The sequence below is a fragment of the Sphaeramia orbicularis genome, unplaced genomic scaffold (assembly GCF_902148855.1).
Source record: "Sphaeramia orbicularis unplaced genomic scaffold, fSphaOr1.1, whole genome shotgun sequence".
Taxonomy (NCBI): Eukaryota; Metazoa; Chordata; class Actinopteri; order Kurtiformes; family Apogonidae; genus Sphaeramia; species Sphaeramia orbicularis.
Window position 1 is genome coordinate 197,417 of NW_021941573.1, and position 20,073 is coordinate 217,489.

The following is a 20,073-nucleotide window of genomic DNA, read 5'->3' on the forward strand; positions in this document are numbered from 1 at the left end:
CATGTGTGTATCAGTGTGTGTTTATCAGTGTGTGTGTGTGATCGTCCTCAGGAGGCGGTTCTCTCTCTCCAGTTGTGTGTGTGTGTATCTGTGTGTGTGTGTATCTGTGTGTGTGTGTCAGTGTGTGTGTATCTGTGTGTGTGTGTCAGTGTGTGTGTATCTGTGTGTGTGTGTGTCAGTGTGTGTATCTGTGTGTGTGTGTCAGTGTGTGTGTATCTGTGTGTGTGTGTGTCAGTGTGTGTGTGTGTGTGTGTGTGTGTGTGTGTCAGTGTGTGTGTGTATCAGTGTGTGTGTGAGTATCAGCATGTGTGTATCAGTGTGTGTTTATCAGTGTGTGTGTGTGATCGTCCTCAGGAGGCGGTTCTCTCTCTCCAGTTGTGTGTGTGTGTATCTGTGTGTGTGTGTATCTGTGTGTGTGTGTCAGTGTGTGTGTATCTGTGTGTGTGTGTCAGTGTGTGTGTATCTGTGTGTGTGTGTGTCAGTGTGTGTATCTGTGTGTGTGTGTCAGTGTGTGTGTATCTGTGTGTGTGTGTCAGTGTGTGTGTGTGTGTGTGTGTGTGTATCTGTGTGTGTGTCAGTGTGTGTGTCAGTGTGTGTGTGTGATCGTCCTCAGGAGGCGGTTCTCTCTCTCCAGTTGTGCGTTTTTTTCTTGCAGTTCTCTGATTTGTTCTCGTAGAAGCTCCACCTCCTCCCGAACCGCCAACATCAGGTGACTCTTCACCAGGTCCTGCAGAGGTCACAGGTCACAGGTCAGAGGTCACAGGTCAGAGTCATGCACAACATACAATGTCACTGAAAGAGGTGTTAGCTAAACTATAATGTGATATAGGTTAGGGTTAGGAACAGGGTTAGCCCTGGGTTAGGGTTAGTGGGTTAGCTCTGGGTTAGGGTTAGTGGGTTAGGGTTAGCCCTGGGTTAGGGTTAGTGGGCTAGGGTTAGTGGGTTGGGGTTAGCTCTGGGTTAGGGTTAGTAGGTTAGGGTTAGTGGGTTAGGGTTAGCTCTGGGTTAGGGTTAGTGGGTTAGTGGGCTAGGGTTAGTGGGTTAGGGTTAGGATTAGTGGGTTAGGGTTAGGAACAGGGTTAGGGTTAGGATTGGTGGGTTAGGGTTAGGAACAGGGTTAGGGTTAGTGGGTTAGAGTTAGGGTTAGTGGGTTAGGGTTAGCCCTGGGTTAGGGTTAGTGGGTTAGCTCTGGGTTAGGGTTAGTGGGTTGGGGTTAGCTCTGGGTTAGGGTTAGTAGGTTAGGGTTAGTGGGTTAGGGTTAGCTCTGGGTTAGGGTTAGTGGGTTAGGGTTAGTGGGTTAGCTCTGGGTTAGGGTTAGTGGGTTAGGGTTAGTGGGTTAGCTCTGGGTTAGGCTTAGTGGGTTAGGATTAGTGAGTTAGGGTTAGGAACAGGGTTAGGGTTAGTGGGTTAGGGTTAGGATTGGTGGGTTAGGGTTAGGAACAGGGTTAGGGTTAGGATTAGTGGGTTAGAGTTAGGGTTAGTGGGTTAGGGTTAGCCCTGGGTTAGGGTTAGTGGGCTAGGGTTAGTGGGTTAGGGTTAGTGGGTTAGCCCTGGGTTAGGGTTAGTGGGCTAGGGTTAGTGGGTTAGGGTTAGTGGGTTAGCTCTGGGTTAGGGTTAGTGGGTTAGGGTTAGTGGGTTAGAGTTAGGGTTAGTGGGTTAGGGTTAGCCTTGGGTTAGGGTTAGTGGGCTAGGGTTAGTGGGTTAGGGTTAGCCTTGGGTTAGGGTTAGTGGGCTAGGGTTAGTGGGTTAGTGGGTTAGCTCTGGGTTAGGGTTAGTGGGTTAGCTCTGGGTTAGGGTTAGTGGGTTAGGGTTAGTGGGTTAGCTCTGGGTTAGAGTTAGTGGGTTAGGGTTAGTGGGTTAGCTCTGGGTTAGGGTTAGTGGGTTAGGGTTAGTGGGTTAGGGTTAGTGGGTTAGCTCTGGGTTAGGGTTAGTGGGTTAGGGTTAGTGGGTTAGGGTTAGGGTTAGGGTTAGTGGGTTAGGGTTAGTGGGTTAGGGTTAGTGGGTTAGGGTTAGGGTTAGTGGGTTAGCTCTGGGTTAGGGTTAGTGGGTTAGGGTTAGCTCTGGGTTAGGGTTAGTGGGTTAGGGTTAGTGGGTTAGCTCTGGGTCAGGGTTAGGGTTAGTGGGTTAGGGTTAGTGGGTTAGTGGGTTAGGGTTAGTGGGTTAGGGTTAGTGGGTTAGGGTTAGTGGGTTAGGGTTAGGGTTAGTGGGTTAGGGTTAGTGGGTTAGCTCTGGGTTAGGGTTAGTGGGTTAGGGTTAGTGGGTTAGGGTTAGTGGGTTAGGGTTAGAGTTAGTGGGTTAGGGTTAGTGGGTTAGGGTTAGTGGGTTAGGGTTAGGGGGTTAGGGTTAGTGGGTTAGGGTTAGGGGGTTAGGGTTAGTGGGTTAGGGTTAGTGGGTTAGGGTTAGTGGGTTAGGGTTAGGGTTAGTGGGTTAGCTCTGGGTTAGGGTTAGTGGGTTAGGGTTAGTGGGTTAGGGTTAGGGGGTTAGGGTTAGGGTTAGTGGGTTAGGGTTAGTGGGTTAGCTCTGGGTTAGGGTTAGTGGGTTAGGGTTAGTGGGTTAGGGTTAGTGGGTTAGGGTTAGAGTTAGTGGGTTAGGGTTAGTGGGTTAGGGTTAGTGGGTTAGGGTTAGGGTTAGTGGGTTAGGGTTAGGGGGTTAGGGTTAGTGGGTTAGGGTTAGTGGGTTAGGGTTAGGGTTAGTGGGTTAGGGTTAGGGTTAGTGGGTTAGGGTTAGGGTTAGTGGGTTAGGGTTAGGGTTAGTGGGTTAGGGTGTGCTCATTCAGGGTAACCTCACCATGGCCTGTTCGATCTTGTTGTCGATGGTGACCAGACTGTTGTTAGAGCTGCAGAGATTTAAAAAATGAACCAACTAGTTATTCCATCAAATGTGTGTCAAAATAATAACAACAACAATATTAATAATAACCACAACAACAACAATATTAATAATAACCACAACAACAACAACCACAACAACAATAATAATAATAATAATAATAATGATAATAATGATAATAATAATAATATTAAAGCTGCAAGCAGCATTGGTCGGGACCTCGCGCTCTGGCCGGGTTCCCCCTCCCATGCTGCCACCTGTTACTGGTCACGCCTCCCTCCACCCATTCTTGTTTTTTTTGGCAGATTTATGCTTTTTTCCCCCATTTATAATAAGGCTTTTATTTTGAAAAACCCTACTGTGTGTGTGTGTGTGTGTGTGTGTGAGACAGAGAGAGGGAGAGAGAATCGGTTTTAATTATTTTTTTATATTACCCAGGTTGGATCAGTAATAGTAGTAGCAGCAGGAGTAGTAGTCTCTCTCTCTCTCTCTCTCTCTCTCTCTCTCTGTCTCTCTCTCTCACACACACACTCACTCAGTTGCTATGGACTCTCCATGGTTGCTATGGGAGCCTAAACATGGCAGGTGCACCTGATCATCAGTAACGACCTTTAGAGCAGACAGGAGTTTCAGACAAATGAACTCAAAACCACCTGTCAGACAAACTGACCTCAGTCCACAACAGTAGCTCCTATCTGAAAACTTCTGTCATGTCAGACTTCTGGAAGGTCGGACCAACATTTGAATGTATAATGTGATGAACCAAAGTCAGAAGTGAATCAGCAGTGAGTGTACGAAGGTGGAGTTAGTCAAACATGTGTGAGACAAATGGAACACAGGAGGGAAGGAGGGAAAAAGCAGCAGTTGTTGTGTTTGGAGGAACACAGATCCAAAACTAAACACTTGAACATTCAAATGTCAACAGTCTGGGACAGAAAAGACATTCTCCTACATTTGGATCATTTGTTCCTGGAACCCCAGAAATATGAGAGTAAGGGTTCGGGTTCACAGGAGTGTTCTGCTGTGTTTTGTGATCGCTTCAATATATAATATGTGGGGGAAAAGTCCAAACTGAATTTTCAGTTTCAGACTTCGCAACTTTCAGGGCTTAAAAAAAACCCCAAAAAACGAAGACAGTTATAAAAAAAAGTGCGAGATCACTTTTTTGAGAAGGGTTCACTCTATCTTCTGGCGCTATTTAGAAGACAATACAACAAACGGTGTGATACGAGTTAGTTTTAAAAATTTTATTTTGAAAGGCATATTGTGAACTTCCTGTTGGAGCTAGCTCATAGGTGTCAGCGCGTGATTTGTTGGGCTCGATTAAATGAAAGTTTTGGCGTTGGTTTCGTGTGTCTACGACATTCCTACTGGAAGTTGGTATGCAAGCATTTTATTTTGAAAGGCAAATTCTGAACTTCCTGTTGGAGTTAGGTCATGGTGATCAGTGTATGATTTGTCGGGCTCGATGAGACAAAAATTTTGGCGTTTGTTTCATGTTCCAATGACATTCCTACTGGCCGCTAGGGCTGTTTTTGTATATCTGAGGGGTGCTAGAGAGCTCATTTTGGCACCTAGGGGGTTCATTTTCATATTTTATAAAATTTTTCTCCAGACCTGACATGTGTGCCAAATTTGATGAGTTTCTGAGCATGTTAAGGGGGTCAAAATCCAGGTTAAAGCGGTGGAGGGAGAATAATAATAATAATTAAAGCTGCAAGCAGCATTGGGTGGGACCTCGCACCGGGTGTTCCGCCTCCCCCGCGATCCGCCTCCCGTGACCGTCCACACCTCAGCTCCACTCACACCTCTCCGTCCCCATACCAGTTCCCACCCTTTAGTGTCTGTCCTCCTTACATCTGTACAGAACACCAGTGACCCTCTGCTGAAACCACCATCACCTTTAACATGAGACTTTTATTTTGGAAACCCTACTGTGTGTATGTGCATTTGTTTTGTATGTGAGAGAAAGAATCAGTTTGAAAAATGAATTGAAATTCTATGAATAAGTGAGTATAAAAGTGATGATTTCTCACATTTAAGGCTTTTATTTTGGAAAAACCCTGTTGTGTGAGCATGTGTGTCTGTGAGAAAGAGTACTTTTGAATGAAGAAACATTGTACAAACAGTTGAGCGTTTGGTCATAAAAATAAAAAGAAGTTATGGAACAGACATGTATTATTTTTGATAAGGGTTTTATTTTGAAAAAATGTACTGTGTGTACTTTGTAATGTGTGCAAAATTTCCAATATCCACAATATAATGCAATAAAACCTGTTTTAAAATACGAGGGGGGGAGAGAAAGAAAAAAATAAAGAAACTCTTTGCCTTGCTCAGGGTTTGAACCCACACCTCCTGCACAGTAGACCACAGCTCTGACCACTGGTCTGTTGTCACACATACACAAGGCTGCACTGGTAGTCCTTCTATAGGGACTTTGTCATTGTGAAAAGTGAAAGTAAACATACTCTTCCAAAAATCGCCATAATTCCATAACCGTAGGTCGTATCTGAAAAATTCTTTCACTTTTGGATTCTGCAGACTTGTGGGAATTTAATGAGGTATAACTTTTGTGTCAAAAGTGTGAAATGAATAAGCAGTAATTGCAGAAACGTAGAGTACCTTTCAAAGGCAGATTGCCAACTTCCTGTTGGAGTTAGCTCATGAGTGTCAGTGTAGGATTTGTCGGCTCAATCAGACCAACATTTTGGCATTTGTTTCATGTTTCTGTGACATTCCTACTGGCCGCTAGGGCCGATTTTGTGTGTTTTTTAGTACAAAGGTGGCGCTACAGAGTCCATTTTGGCACCCAAGGGGTTAATTTTGATATTGAATCAAAGTGTTCACCAGCCATGACATACATGGCAAATTTGGTGAGTTTTGGAGCATGTTAAGGGGGTCAAATGGAAGTCTAAAGTGGAAAAAGTATGAAAATAAACAAATTGCTATAAATCAATAACCGTACATCCAATCTAAAAATTTTTTGCATGTGAGCGTTGTGGTGAGTCCTGTGAATGCGTAGATATGTCACACGTGGGGAAAAACTCCAAAGTGAAAAATGAGTTCCAAACATCGCAACTTTGCGGGCTCATAAAAAAACTAAGACAGTTATGGAAAAAGTATGGGATCGCTTTTTTGAGGAGGGTTAACTCTATCTTTTGGTGCTATTTAGAAGTCAATACGACAAACGGCGTCATCGGAGTTAGTTTTAAAAATTTTATTTTGAAAGGCGTATTGCGAACTTCTTGTTGGAGTTAGGTCATAAGTGTCAGTGTATCATTTGTAGTACTTCATCCAACAAAGTTTTTGGCACTGGTTCCATGTCTCTACGACATTCCTACTGGCCACTAGGGCCATTGTGGTGTTTTTTCACATAGGTGGAACTACAGAGCACTTATGGGCTTAAGTTTTTCATTTGATTGAATTTTTCGCCAGGCCTGACGTGTGCCAAATTTGGTGAGTTTTGGAGCATGTTTAGGGGGTCAAAATCCAGGCGAAAGTGGTGTCTGAATAATATAAAAACGAACGAAAAACAACAGGGCCTTGCTTGCAGGTTACCTTTCGGCTCGGGCCTAAAAAAAACGAACGAAATCCAATAGGACAGAGGCGTTCTCCGACACTGTGTGACAGAAGGCCTCCACCTGTGGGCGGAGTCCGAAACAATAATAATACTCACATTCATAACTGTGTGGAGTGCACACATTAGAGACAGTAATAGAAACAGTTAAAGGAAGAATGAACGGAGACGAGAACAGAAAACTGTTCAGAACGTCTGAGTCTCAGCTCAAGTCAACCAGCTGGATGTTGGCTTAACCCTAAGCCGGGTTAACCCTAACCCAGGGTTAACTCTAACCCAGGGTTAACTCTAACCCAGGGTTAACTCTAAACCAGGGTTAACCCTAACCCAGGGTTAACTCTAACCCAGGGTTAACTCTAACCCAGGGTTAACCCTAACCCAGGGTTAACTCTAACCCAGGGTTAACCCTAACCCAGGGTTAACTCTAAACCAGGGCTAAACCTAACCCAGGGCTAACCCTAACCCAGGGTTAACTCTAAACCAGGCTAACCCTAACCCAGGGCTAACCCTAACCCAGGGTTAACTCTAAACCAGGCTAATCCTAACCCAGGGTTAACTCTAAACCAGGCTAACCCTAACCCAGGGCTAACCCTAACCCAAGACTAACCCTAAACCAGGCTAACCCTTATCCAGGGCTAACCCTTAACCAGGTAGTCTAACCCAGGGTTTAACCTAACCCAGGGTTAACCTAACCCAGGGTTAACCCTAACCCAGGGCTAACCCTAAACCAGGCTAACCCTGACCCTTAGATTGAGACTAACATCACTGACATGTTTAGGATCTGATTGAAATCAACCTGAACCAAACACACCAACGAGAAGAAACAGGTTTAAACTGGAACCAGCAGGGTTATGAGGACACGCCCATATGAAGACACGCCCACATGAAGACACACCCATATGAAGACACGCCCATATGAGGACACTCCCACATGAAGACACGCCCATATGAGGACACGCCCACATGAAGACACACCCATATGAGGACATGCCCATATGAAGACACACCCATATGAAGACGTGCCCACATGAGGACCCTAACCCTGCTGCTGTGCCCCATGGCCTTTACCTGTGGCAGAACAGCAGAAGTGACATCATGGTGGCATCTGAGCCCCGCCCACTGGGTGTAGCTTTAATGGCGGCTGGTGTCCTGGCGGTCTGGGGGTCAGAGGTCACCCCGGTACAGGGCCAGGACTCCCGGACCCCGGACCTCCGACCGTTCTGCGCTCTCGTAACACCACTGGTGTGTCTGGTTGCCTAGCAACAAGTTGTAACGCCCTCAGAGGGAGGGGCGGAGTCGACGGGGGGCGGCGACGATGAGGACGACTACAGGGGGTGGAGTCAGAATTCATCTTCTTCATATTGACCAATGACAGTTTACCATCCAAGAAGACGTCCAATAGGAACTGAGACGAGTAATCCCACGGAAGACAGGAGGCGTGGCCTAATCAGATGAAGACAGGAGGCGTGGTCTAATCAGATGAAGACAGGAGGCGTGGCCTAATCAGATGAAGACAGGAGGCATGGCCTAATCAGATGAAGACAGGAGGCGTGGCCTAGTCAGATGAAGACAGGAGGCGTGGCCTAGTCAGATGAAGACAGGAGGCGTGGCCTAATCAGATGAAGACAGGAGGCGTGGCCTAATCAGATGAGGCATGTCATGTCCAGGTCAGCTCCTCAGTCTGTGATTGGCTCCTTGGTTCCAGGTGTTCTGAGTTCATTCTCTGCTTCACTCACTACAGGCGATCATGTGGCCCCGCCCCCTCTCTCCTACACCCTGCTCTAATCTCTGATTGGCCGTCACATCATTCCAACTCCCACCCACTCAGTCTCAGCCAATAGAATGAAAGCAATGGATTCTTCTGTTCCCACTCACATTCACACAAACAGAGCTGTGATTCAAACAGACTGACAAGACCAGGACCAAGACCAGGACCAGGACCAAGACCAGGACCAAGACCAGGACCAGAACCAGGACCAGAACTAGAACCAGGACCAGGACCAGGACCAGAACCAGGACCAGGACTACAAACAGAGCTGTGATTCAAACAGACTGACAAGACCAGGACCAAGACCAGGACCAGGACCAGGACCAAGACCAGGACCAGAACCAGGACCAGAACTAGAACCAGGACCAGGACCAGAACCAGGACCAGGACTACAAACAGAGCTGTGATTCAAACAGACTGACAAGACCAGGACCAAGACCAGGACCAAGACCAGGACCAGGACCAAGACCAGGACCAAGACCAGGACCAGGACCAGGACCAGGACCAGAACCAGGACCAGGACCAGAACTAGAACCAGGACCAGGACTACAAACAGAGCTGTGATTCAAACAGACTGACAAGACCAGGACCAGGACCAAGACCAGGACCAGGACCAGAACCAGGACCAGGACTACAAACAGAGCTGTGATTCAAACAGACTGACAAGACCAGGACCAGGACCAGGACCAAGACCAGGACCAGGACCAGAACCAGGACCAGGACTACAAACAGAGCTGTGATTCAAACAGACTGACAAGACCAGGACCAGGACCAGGACCAGGACTACAAACAGAGCTGTGATTCAAACAGACTGACAAGACCAGGACCAGGACCAGGACCAAGACCAGGACCAGGACCAGAACCAGGACCAGGACTACAAACAGAGCTGTGATTCAAACAGACTGACAAGACCAGGACCAGGACCAGAACCAGGACCAGGACTACAAACAGAGCTGTGATTCAAACAGACTGACAAGACCAGGACCAGGACCAAGACCAGGACCAGGACCAGGACTACAAACAGAGCTGTGATTCAAACAGACTGACAAGACCAGGACCAGGACCAGGACCAAGACCAGGACCAGGACCAGGACCAGGACCAAGACCAGGACCAGAACCAGGACCAGAACTAGAACCAGGACCAGGACTACAAACAGAGCTATGATTCAAACAGACTGACAAGACCAGGACCAGGACCAAGACCAGGACCAGGACCAAGACCAGGACCAGGACCAGGACCAAGACCAGGACCAGAACCAGGACCAGAACTAGAACCAGGACCAGGACTACAAACAGAGCTATGATTCAAACAGACTGACAAAACCAGAACAAGGACCAGAACCAGGAACAGGACCAGAACCAGAACCAAGACTAGGACCAGGACCAAGACCAGGACCAGAACCAGGACCAGGACCAGGACTAGGACCAGAACCAAGGCCAGGACCAGAACCAGGACCAAAACCAGGACCAAGACCAGAACCAGAACCAGAACCAGAACCAGAACTAGAACCATAACCATAACCACGACCAGGACCAGAACCAGAACCAATACCAGGACCAAAAACAGAGCTTTGATTCAAACAGACTGGCAAGACCAGGACCAGAACCAGAACCAGGATGAGAACCAGAACCACAAGCAGAACCAAGACCAGAACCAGAACCAAGACCAGAACCAGAACCAGGACCAGAACCAAGACCAGAACCAGGACCAAGACCAAGACCAAGACAAAGACCAAGACCAGAACCAGGACCAGAACCACAACTAGGACCAGAACCAGGACCAGAACCAGGACCAAAACCAGAACCTGGACCAGAACCATGACCAGGACCAGAACCAGGACCAGGACCAGAACCATGACCAGGACCAGAACCACAACTAGAACCAAAACCAGAACTAGAACCACAACTATAACCAGGACCAGAACCAGAGGAACAGACTAACTCTTCTCCAGCTGTGACAGACTCAGTGTCAGTAGATCAGTGTGGACGGTCTGAACACAGACTGATGATGGAACCAGTACCAGTGGAACCAGTACCAGTAGAACCAGTACCAGTGGAACCAGTACCATTGGAACCAGTACCAGTGGAACCAGTACCAGTAGAACCAGTACCAGTAGAACCAGTACCAGTAAAACCAGTACCAGTGGAACCAGTACCATTGGAACCAGTACCAGTGGAACCAGTATCAGTAGAACCAGTACCAGTAGAACCAGTACCAGTGGAACCAGTACCAGTGGAACCAGTACCATTGGAACCAGTACCAGTAGAACCTGTACCAGTGGAACCAGTACCAGTGGAACCAGTACCAGTAGAACCAGTACCAGTAGAACCTGTACCAGTGGAACCAGTACCATTGGAACCAGTACCAGTGGAACCAGTATCAGTAGAACCAGTACCAGTAGAACCTGTACCAGTGGAACCAGTACCATTGGAACCAGTACCAGTGGAACCAGTATCAGTAGAACCAGTACCAGTAGAACCTGTACCAGTGGAACCAGTACCAGTGGAACCAGTACCAGTAGAATCTGTACCAGTAGAACCTGTACCAGTAAAACCAGTACCAGTGGAACCAGTACCAGTAGAACCAGTACCAGTAGAACCATAAACTGCAGTAAAATCCCAGACCGTTAGTATTAGTGTTTAAGTTGTAATTGTCATGAGAACTGTGTCTGATTACCACACTTTTCTGTGCACAGATCTGCTTTAATGTCAAATATTTGAGTAGAGTTTGAATTTATTACAGTTTTAATTTTCTATACCTAATATTTGAACCAATATTCACTTTTAAAGTCTGTGAAAAGGTTCGTTAAACATCTGTGTGTTATTTATGCAATAAATTATATACATTTATCACAGTGAATTTTATATATTTTGTGTGTTTTCTGTCCTTTTGTGTTTTTATTCCAGGTTACAGTGAAAAAATAATAGACAGATGAAGTTGTGCTGAAAAACCAGATCCAAACATGGGTACAGTAAACATGTGTTTCTATAGTATATAAAGGCCAAATCAAAAGGACTGAAAAACAGACAGAACAGACTCAGACCACTAAGGGTTAATATGGGAATGTTTGTGACACAGAAGGGACATTAGGACTGTTATTATATGTATTTATTTATTTGTTAAATACAACTTGGTTTAATTCTTTCAGTGTGTATTTGTATTTTTGGAACATTTGGAGCACAGTTTCAACTACAAGCACTCGGAGAGCGCAGACCTCCGCCAAGGCTGATCAGTGCCCCCCCCCCCCCCCCCCCCCCCCGTGGCCCCCCCCACGCCAAGGAGGTTATGTTTTTGCCAGGGTTTGTTTGTTTGTTTGTTTGTTTGTTTGTCTGTTTGTCTGTCTGTTAGTGTGCAACATAACTCAAAAAGTTATGGACAGATTTGGATGAAATTTTCAGGGTTTGTTGGAAATGGGCCCCCCCGTGGGCCCCCCCACCCCCGATCACCACCAAAAGTTAATCATTTCTTCCTTATCCCATTTCCAACAAACCCTGAAAATTTCATCCAAATCTGTCCATAACTTTTTGAGTTATGTTAATAATAATAATAATAATAAACTTTATTTGTATAGCACCTTTCATACAGAAATTGTAGCCCAAAGTGCTTGTTGCACACTAACGGACAGACAAACAAACAAACAAACAAACAAACAGACAAACAGACAAACAGACAAACCCTGGCAAAAACAGAACCTCCTTGGTGGAGGTAAAAATACTGTGAAAATAATGAGAACTGTGAGAATTTTAGTCACAATAACTGATCTGACATGTTCATGTGGGTCCATCCAGAACACACACACACACACACAGACACACACAGACACACACACAGACACACACACACACACAGACACACACACACACAGACACACAGACACACACACACACAGACACACACACACACACACACAGACACACACAGACACACACACACAGACACACACACACACACACACACACACACACACAGACACACACACACACAGACACACACACACACACACACAGACACACACACACACACACACACACAGACACACACACACACACACAGACACACACACACACAGACACACACACACACACACACAGACACACACACAGACACACACACACAGACACACACACACAGACCTACACCATGACCATGTCAGTGTCTCCAAAGGTTCCTAACTCTACACACCTGTGTTCTCCTGCTGTGGACAGGCTGTGCAGGAACACATTTAAACACACATTTAAACACACATTTAAAGTCATTTCACTGTGAACGTCTGAGTGTGAGTGTGGAAAAGGACGTACACCAGGTTTATGTGTGTACGCACACTTTATACATGAGGGCCCAGGTCCAGGTCTAGGTGGACCTACCTGGTGTCCCCAGGTCCAGACCTGGTCCAGGTCTAGGTGGACCTACCTGGTGTCCCCAGGTCCAGACCTGGTCCAGGTCTAGGTGGACCTACCTGGTGTCCCCAGGTCCAGACCTGGTCCAGGTCTAGGTGGACCTACCTGGTGTCCCCTGTTAGGCTGAACATGGTTTGGTCCAGACTGAAGGCTCCTGGAGTCTGGACGGGGGTCAGAGTGGGATGGAACGATCTAACAGAGGGGGAGGGGGGCTGAGAGTGAGACAGTCTGAGGACAGACTGGACAGACAGACAGACAGATGGACAGACAGACAGACAGATGGACAGACAGATGAACAGACAGATGAACAGACAGACAGATGAACAGACAGACAGATGGACAGACAGATGAACAGACAGACAGATGGACAGACAGACAGATGGACAGACAGACAGATGAACAGACAGATGAACAGACAGACAGATGGACAGACAGACAGATGAACAGACAGACAGATGAACAGACAGACAGATGGACAGACAGACAGATGAACAGACAGACAGATGAACAGACAGATGAACAGACAGACAGATGGACAGACAGATGAACAGACAGACAGATGGACAGACAGACAGATGAACAGACAGATGAACAGACAGACAGATGGACAGACAGACAGATGAACAGACAGATGAACAGACAGACAGATGGACAGACAGATGAACAGACAGATGAACAGACAGACAGATGGACAGACAGATGAACAGACAGACAGATGGACAGACAGATGAACAGACAGACAGATGAACAGACAGATGAACAGACAGACAGATGGACAGACAGACAGATGAACAGACAGACAGATGAACAGACAGACAGATGGACAGACAGACAGATGAACAGACAGACAGATGAACAGACAGACAGATGGACAGACAGACAGATGAACAGACAGATGAACAGACAGACAGATGGACAGACAGACAGATGAACAGACAGACAGATGAACAGACAGATGAACAGACAGACAGATGGACAGACAGATGAACAGACAGATGAACAGACAGACAGATGGACAGACAGATGAACAGACAGACAGATGGACAGACAGACAGATGAACAGACAGATGAACAGACAGACAGATGGACAGACAGACAGATGAACAGACAGACAGATGAACAGACAGATGAACAGACAGACAGATGGACAGACAGACAGATGAACAGACAGACAGATGAACAGACAGATGAACAGACAGACAGATGGACAGACAGATGAACAGACAGACAGATGGACAGACAGACAGATGAACAGACAGATGAACAGACAGACAGATGGACAGACAGACAGATGAACAGACAGACAGATGAACAGACAGATGAACAGACAGACAGATGGACAGACAGATGAACAGACAGATGAACAGACAGACAGATGGACAGACAGATGAACAGACAGACAGATGGACAGACAGACAGATGAACAGACAGATGAACAGACAGACAGATGGACAGACAGACAGATGAACAGACAGATGAACAGACAGACAGATGGACAGACAGACAGATGAACAGACAGATGAACAGACAGACGGATGGACAGACAGACAGATGAACAGACAGACAGATGAACAGACAGATGAACAGACAGACGGATGGACAGACAGACAGATGAACAGACAGACAGATGAACAGACAGATGAACAGACAGACAGATGGACAGACAGACAGATGAACAGACAGACAGATGAACAGACAGACAGACAGATGAACAGACAGACAGATGAACAGACAGACAGAGAGATGAACAGACAGACAGATGAACAGACAGATGAACAGACAGACAGATGGACAGACAGACAGACAGATGGAGAGACAGACAGATGAACAGACAGACAGATGGACAGACAGACACAGACAGATGAACAGACAGACAGATGGACAGACAGACAGACAGATGAACAGACAGACAGATGGACAGACAGACAGATGGACAGACAGATGAACAGACAGACAGATGAACAGACAGACAGATGGACAGACAGACACAGACAGATGAACAGACAGACAGATGAACAGACAGACAGATGGACAGACAGACAGATGGACAGACAGACAGATGAACAGACAGACAGATGGACAGACAGACAGATGGACAGACAGACAGATGAACAGACAGATGGACAGACAGACAGATGAACAGACAGATAAACAGACAGACAGACAGATGGAGAGATAGACAGATGAACAGACAGACAGACAGATGGAGAGACAGACAGATGGACAGACAGACAGATGAACAGACAGACAGATGGACAGACAGACAGACAGATGGACAGACAGATGGAGAGACAGACAGATGAACAGACAGACAGACAGATGAACAGACAGACAGACAGATGAACAAACAGACAGATGGACAGACAGACAGACAGATGAACAGACAGACAGACAGATGAACAGACAGACAGACAGATGGACAGACAGATGGACAGACAGACAGATGAACAGACAGACAGACAGATGAACAGACAGACAGATGAACAGACAGACAGACAGATGGAGAGATAGACAGATGAACAGACAGACAGACAGATGGACAGACAGACAGATGGACAGACAGACAGATGAACAGACAGACAGATGGACAGACAGACAGATGAACAGACAGACAGATGGACAGACAGACAGACAGATGGACAGACAGATGGAGAGACAGACAGATGAACAGACAGACAGACAGATGAACAGACAGACAGACAGATGGACAGACAGACAGACAGACAGATGAACAGACAGACAGATGGAGAGACAGACAGATGAACAGACAGACAGATGAACAGACAGACAGATGGAGAGACAGACAGATGAACAGACAGACAGATGAACAGACAGACAGACAGACAGATGGAGAGACAGACAGACAGATGAACAGACAGACAGATGAACAGACAGACAGACAGACAGATGGAGAGACAGACAGACAGATGAACAGACAGACAGACAGATGGAGAGACAGACAGATGGACAGACAGACAGATGGAGAGACAGACAGATGAACAGACAGACAGATGGACAGACAGTAATAATATTACAGTTGGTTCATGAATAAATGACAGTTCAGCTGAAAAATAAACGATGAAAAAGTTCACATTTATGCCCCTCCCACAGCTCTATGCCCCCCCCCACTGCTCCACAGGGCCACACCCCCCTCAGCCACCCCATGGCCCCACCCCCTGTCCCTACATGCATGTTGACAGACAGTCTGTCCGTCCAATCCCGTGAGTACCCACCCGTCCTGCGGCGTCCGTATCCAATCGCAGAGGAGGAGGGGCATTTCGTGGGCGGGGGGAAGGCGGTAGAGGGGCGGAGTCTAAATGCTGCGCTGCTGTTGGCTCACTGCGGTCCAGAAGCAAGATGTTGATTGGCTCCTGATGTGTCGGGGAGGGAGGTCCGCTCCTCAGAACCAGCCCCACCCCTCCCACAACTCTGATTGGCTGAGAGCAAACCCCACCCCTCTCTTTGTCTCGGCCAATCATCTCCAGAGACTCCAGGGAGTGGGCGTGTCTCATGCTGTCCATCACCCGTCTAAACCCCGCCCCCTCCTGATGCTCTTCAAACTCCGTGCATGTCCATCGTCCACGGCGGTATGGCCGGGCCCGCCCCCCGCCGCCAGCCCCGCCCACTGCCAGCCTGACCACCCGGAACCTGGACATAGACCCCGCCCCCTGACCCGGGGCATCGTGGGAAATTAACTTCCTTTTCAGGGAGGGAGTGGTCGGCTGGGAGGAGCTTCCCTGAGAGGGCGGGGACGTAGCACCCGATTGGACGACAGACAGGACGGAACCCGGAGCTGATTGGTCCAGAGGGCTGAGGTGGAAGTCTGATGTCACACTGGTGATCTGGAAGCCACTCCTCTTTTTACCACCGCTGCCGCCACTCATGGTTTCGTCCAATCAGAAGCTGCAGATCAGAGGGAGGAGTCAAAAGACGAAGAAAAGATGAAGAGAAGAAGAAAGACAGAAGATAAAAGACTGTCATCAGTCACATGACTGTTTTTGGTCTCACCTGTTTATGATTCGCTCAGATCATCCTGAGGGTTGGACCGACCAGGAAGAACCGCCCACACACCTGTCAATCACACAACTGTCAATCACACCTGTCGCTGCACACCTGTCAATCACACACCTGTCAATCACACCTGTCTCTCCACACCTGTCAATCACACCTGTCGCTCCACACCTGTCTCTCCACATCTGTCAATCACACCTGTCAATCACACACCTGTCGCTCCACACCTGTCAATCACAAACCTGTCGCTCCACACCTGTCAATCACACCTGTCAATCACACACCTGTCAATCACACACCTGTCAATCACACCTGTCTCTCCACAGTTTACCTGAGGACTCGGGGCAGACGCTGACATTGACAGGAGCCTTCAGGTGTTTGTGTCCACACAGGGGGCGTGTCCTCAGCTGGTTTGTGTCCACACAGGGGGCGTGTCCTCAGCTGGTTTGTGTCCACACAGGGGGCGTGTCCTCAGCTGGTTTGTGTCCACACAGTTTGTGTCCACACAGGGGGCGTGTCCTCAGCTGGTTTGTGTCCACACAGGGGGCGTGTCCTCACCTGTTCCACAGGTAAGACCACTCTTGACCCTGTCTCACCACATCCTGTCTCTCTCTCTCTCTCCTGTTGTGGTGGGTGTCTCTCGTCCTTCTCAGACTCTCATCTCCTGGTTCCTGTTTCTGTTGACGTTGACTCAACCTGCTGTTGCACAACCACCATTAGACTGGGTGTGTGTGTGTGTGTGTGTATGTGTATGTGTGTGTGTATGTGTGTCTGTGTGTATGTGTGTGTAGGCGTATACGTGTGTATGTGTGTGTGTATGTGTGTATGTGTATGTGTGTGTAGGCGTATACGTGTGTGTGTGTATTAGTCAGTGTTCATACAGGTGTTGCAGTATTTTCTCTGTGTACCTGAACCAGTACTAATACTGTGTTTACACCACATGGACTACATACACACATACATACTCTGCACTGCAGAAACAGTACTCTGTACTCTAGTACTGGTACTACAGTAATAGTACTCTACACTCTAGTAGTAGTACTACAGTAATAGTACTCTGCACTCTAGTACTGGTACTATAGTAAAAGTACTCTGTACCCTACTACTGCAGTACTATAGTAATAGTACTCTGTACTGTAGTACAGGTACTACAGTAACAGTACTCTGTACTCTAGCATTGGTACTGCAGTAACAGTACTGTGTACTCTAGTACTGGTACAATAGTAATAGTACTCTGTACTGTAGTACTGGTACTTCAGTAACAGTACTCTGTACTCTAGTACTGGTACTACAGTAACAGTACTGTGTACTCTAGTACTGGTACAATAGTAATAGTACTCTGTACTGTAGTACTGGTACTTCAGTAACAGTACTGTGTACTCTAGTACTGGTACTACAGTAACAGTACTCTGTACTCTAGTACTGGTACTACAGTAACAGTACTGTGTACTCTAGTACTGGTACAATAGTAATAGTACTCTGTACTGTAGTACTGGTACTTCAGTAACAGTACTCTGTACTCTAGTACTGGTACTACAGTAACAGTACTGTGTACTCTAGTACTGGTACAATAGTAATAGTACTCTGTACTGTAGTACTGGTACTTCAGTAACAGTACTGTGTACTCTAGTACTGGTACTACAGTAACAGTACTCTGTACTCTAGTACTGGTACTACAGTAACAGTACTGTGTACTCTAGTACTGGTACAATAGTAATAGTACTCTGTACTCTAGTACTGGTACTTCAGTAACAGTACTCTGTACTGTAGTACTGGTACTTCAGTAACAGTACTCTGTACTGTAGTACTAGTACTTCAGTAACAGTACTCTGTACTCTAGTACTGCAGATGATCATGCACATGTTTAGTTTCTGATCAGTAGTCGTTCCTTCTGTACTTGTCAGTACTTTTTTAAATACTCTGCAGTACTTCTTCTTCTTCTCTTTGGTTTTTAAACTTTCTGAACAGATGAGTCAGAACATAAACATATGAAGTTCAATCAGCTGATTGATCAGCTGATTGATCAGCTGTCTTTGTATTTTTGAAAATCTGAAGTCTGACGTCACTCACGTTCACTTCGACTCTCACGCGCGTCCCCGCGTCCTTCCCCCTACTTGTTGCTGTCCGTGACGTCACCGCCGAAGTCGCGGACACAATTGCTCCATTATATTCAGAGAAGCTCAGCTCCAGTGCGCATGCGGGCCCGTGTGTGAAGTGAGACGCAGGCGTCGGGAGCGCGCACGGACTCAGAACAGTGTAAAGTTCGTCCAGTTTCCTGTTTTTTCTTCTTCTTCTGTTTTCGCTCCTTTTTCCTCCACTCCTTCAAACCTCTGCTCTTCTTCTGTGGTTTTACTCACTCCTCCGCGGTCCTCCAACTCCCCAGCTCTTCTTCTACGGCTCCTGAGTCTGCGCCTCACAGCCTCCGAGTCCGTGAACAGCAGCCAATCAGCGGACAGTAAACACCCGCGTCATCATCATCATCTGAACGGGCCGCGCGTGGCCGGGAACACGAGCCTGCACGGAGCGCGCCAAACAAAGGGGCGCATGCGCCTTGAGGACTGGCGGAAACATTGGGATGTTTGTGTTTCAGGGAAAGATTTAGTAAACAAACAAAAGAAAAAATAAAACAAATATAAAAGAAATGAACAATTTAAGAATTTAGAACCAGGAAATAAAATAAACAAACAAACAGAGTTAATAACAACAACAGGAAATAAAGTAAACAAACAGAGTTAATAACAACAACAGGAAATAAAGTAAACAGAGTTAATAACAATAACAGGAAATAAAGAAAACAAACAAACAGAGTTAATAACAACAGGAAATAAAGTAAACAGAGTTAATAACAATAACAGGAAATAAAGTAAACAAACAAACAGTTAATAACAACAACAGGAAATAAAGTAAACAGAGTTAATAACAATAACAGGAAATAAAGTAAACAAACAAACAGAGTTAATAACAACAACAGGAAATAAAGTAAACAGAGTTAATAACAATAACAGGAAATAAAGTAAACAAACAAACAGTTAATAACAACAACAGGAAATAAAGTAAACAAAGAAAAGGAAAAAAATATAAATATAATAGAAAAGTATAGTTTAAGAAGTTAGAACCAGGAAATAAAGTAAACAAACAAACAAACAGAGTCAATAACAACAGTAAATAAAGTAAACAAACCAATGGGGGGGTAATAAGAGTCTGAACTTGTGTCCAGGAGGAAAGGGAAAACCTCCAGGAATAAAAGAAGATCTAAGACCAGGAAGGAGGAGGAGCCAGAGGAGGGGCTATCATGGAAGGACACGCCCCTGCATGGAATGGACCAATGACAAACTGAGGAAGAGGATGATATGAAGAAAAACAAACCAGAGGAACAGGACCAGAACACCAGAGCAATAGAGGACAGGGTCTCTCTCTCTGTCTCTCTCTCTATATATATATATATATTTACAGGGTGTCCCATAAGTCTCCATACATAGGAAAAATAAAC

At 46.5% G+C, this 20,073-nt stretch overlaps 1 protein-coding gene across 4 annotated transcripts; it reads right to left on the reverse strand.

Annotated features, from left to right (window-relative positions):
• Positions 1 to 500: 500 nt before the first annotated feature.
• LOC115416212 (TSC22 domain family protein 4-like) lies at positions 501 to 19,031 on the reverse strand. 4 transcript variants are annotated; one of them, XM_030129951.1, is made up of 7 exons: positions 18,654 to 19,028; positions 16,915 to 17,279; positions 16,581 to 16,643; positions 15,806 to 16,475; positions 12,678 to 12,811; positions 2,788 to 2,836; positions 501 to 727 (listed from the first exon to the last, which is right to left on the reverse strand). In XM_030129951.1, exons 4-7 carry the CDS (start codon positions 16,454 to 16,456, stop codon positions 587 to 589), a joined length of 975 nt encoding a protein of 324 aa, XP_029985811.1. In that variant the 5' UTR covers positions 16,457 to 16,475; positions 16,581 to 16,643; positions 16,915 to 17,279; positions 18,654 to 19,028; the 3' UTR covers positions 501 to 586. The 4 variants fall into 4 exon arrangements, with proteins under 4 accessions (XP_029985811.1, XP_029985810.1, XP_029985812.1 ...); XM_030129950.1 differs by having other exon boundaries at positions 16,915 to 17,282; XM_030129952.1 differs by lacking the exon at positions 16,581 to 16,643 and having other exon boundaries at positions 16,915 to 17,282.
• Between the last annotated feature and the right edge of the window lie 1,042 nt (positions 19,032 to 20,073).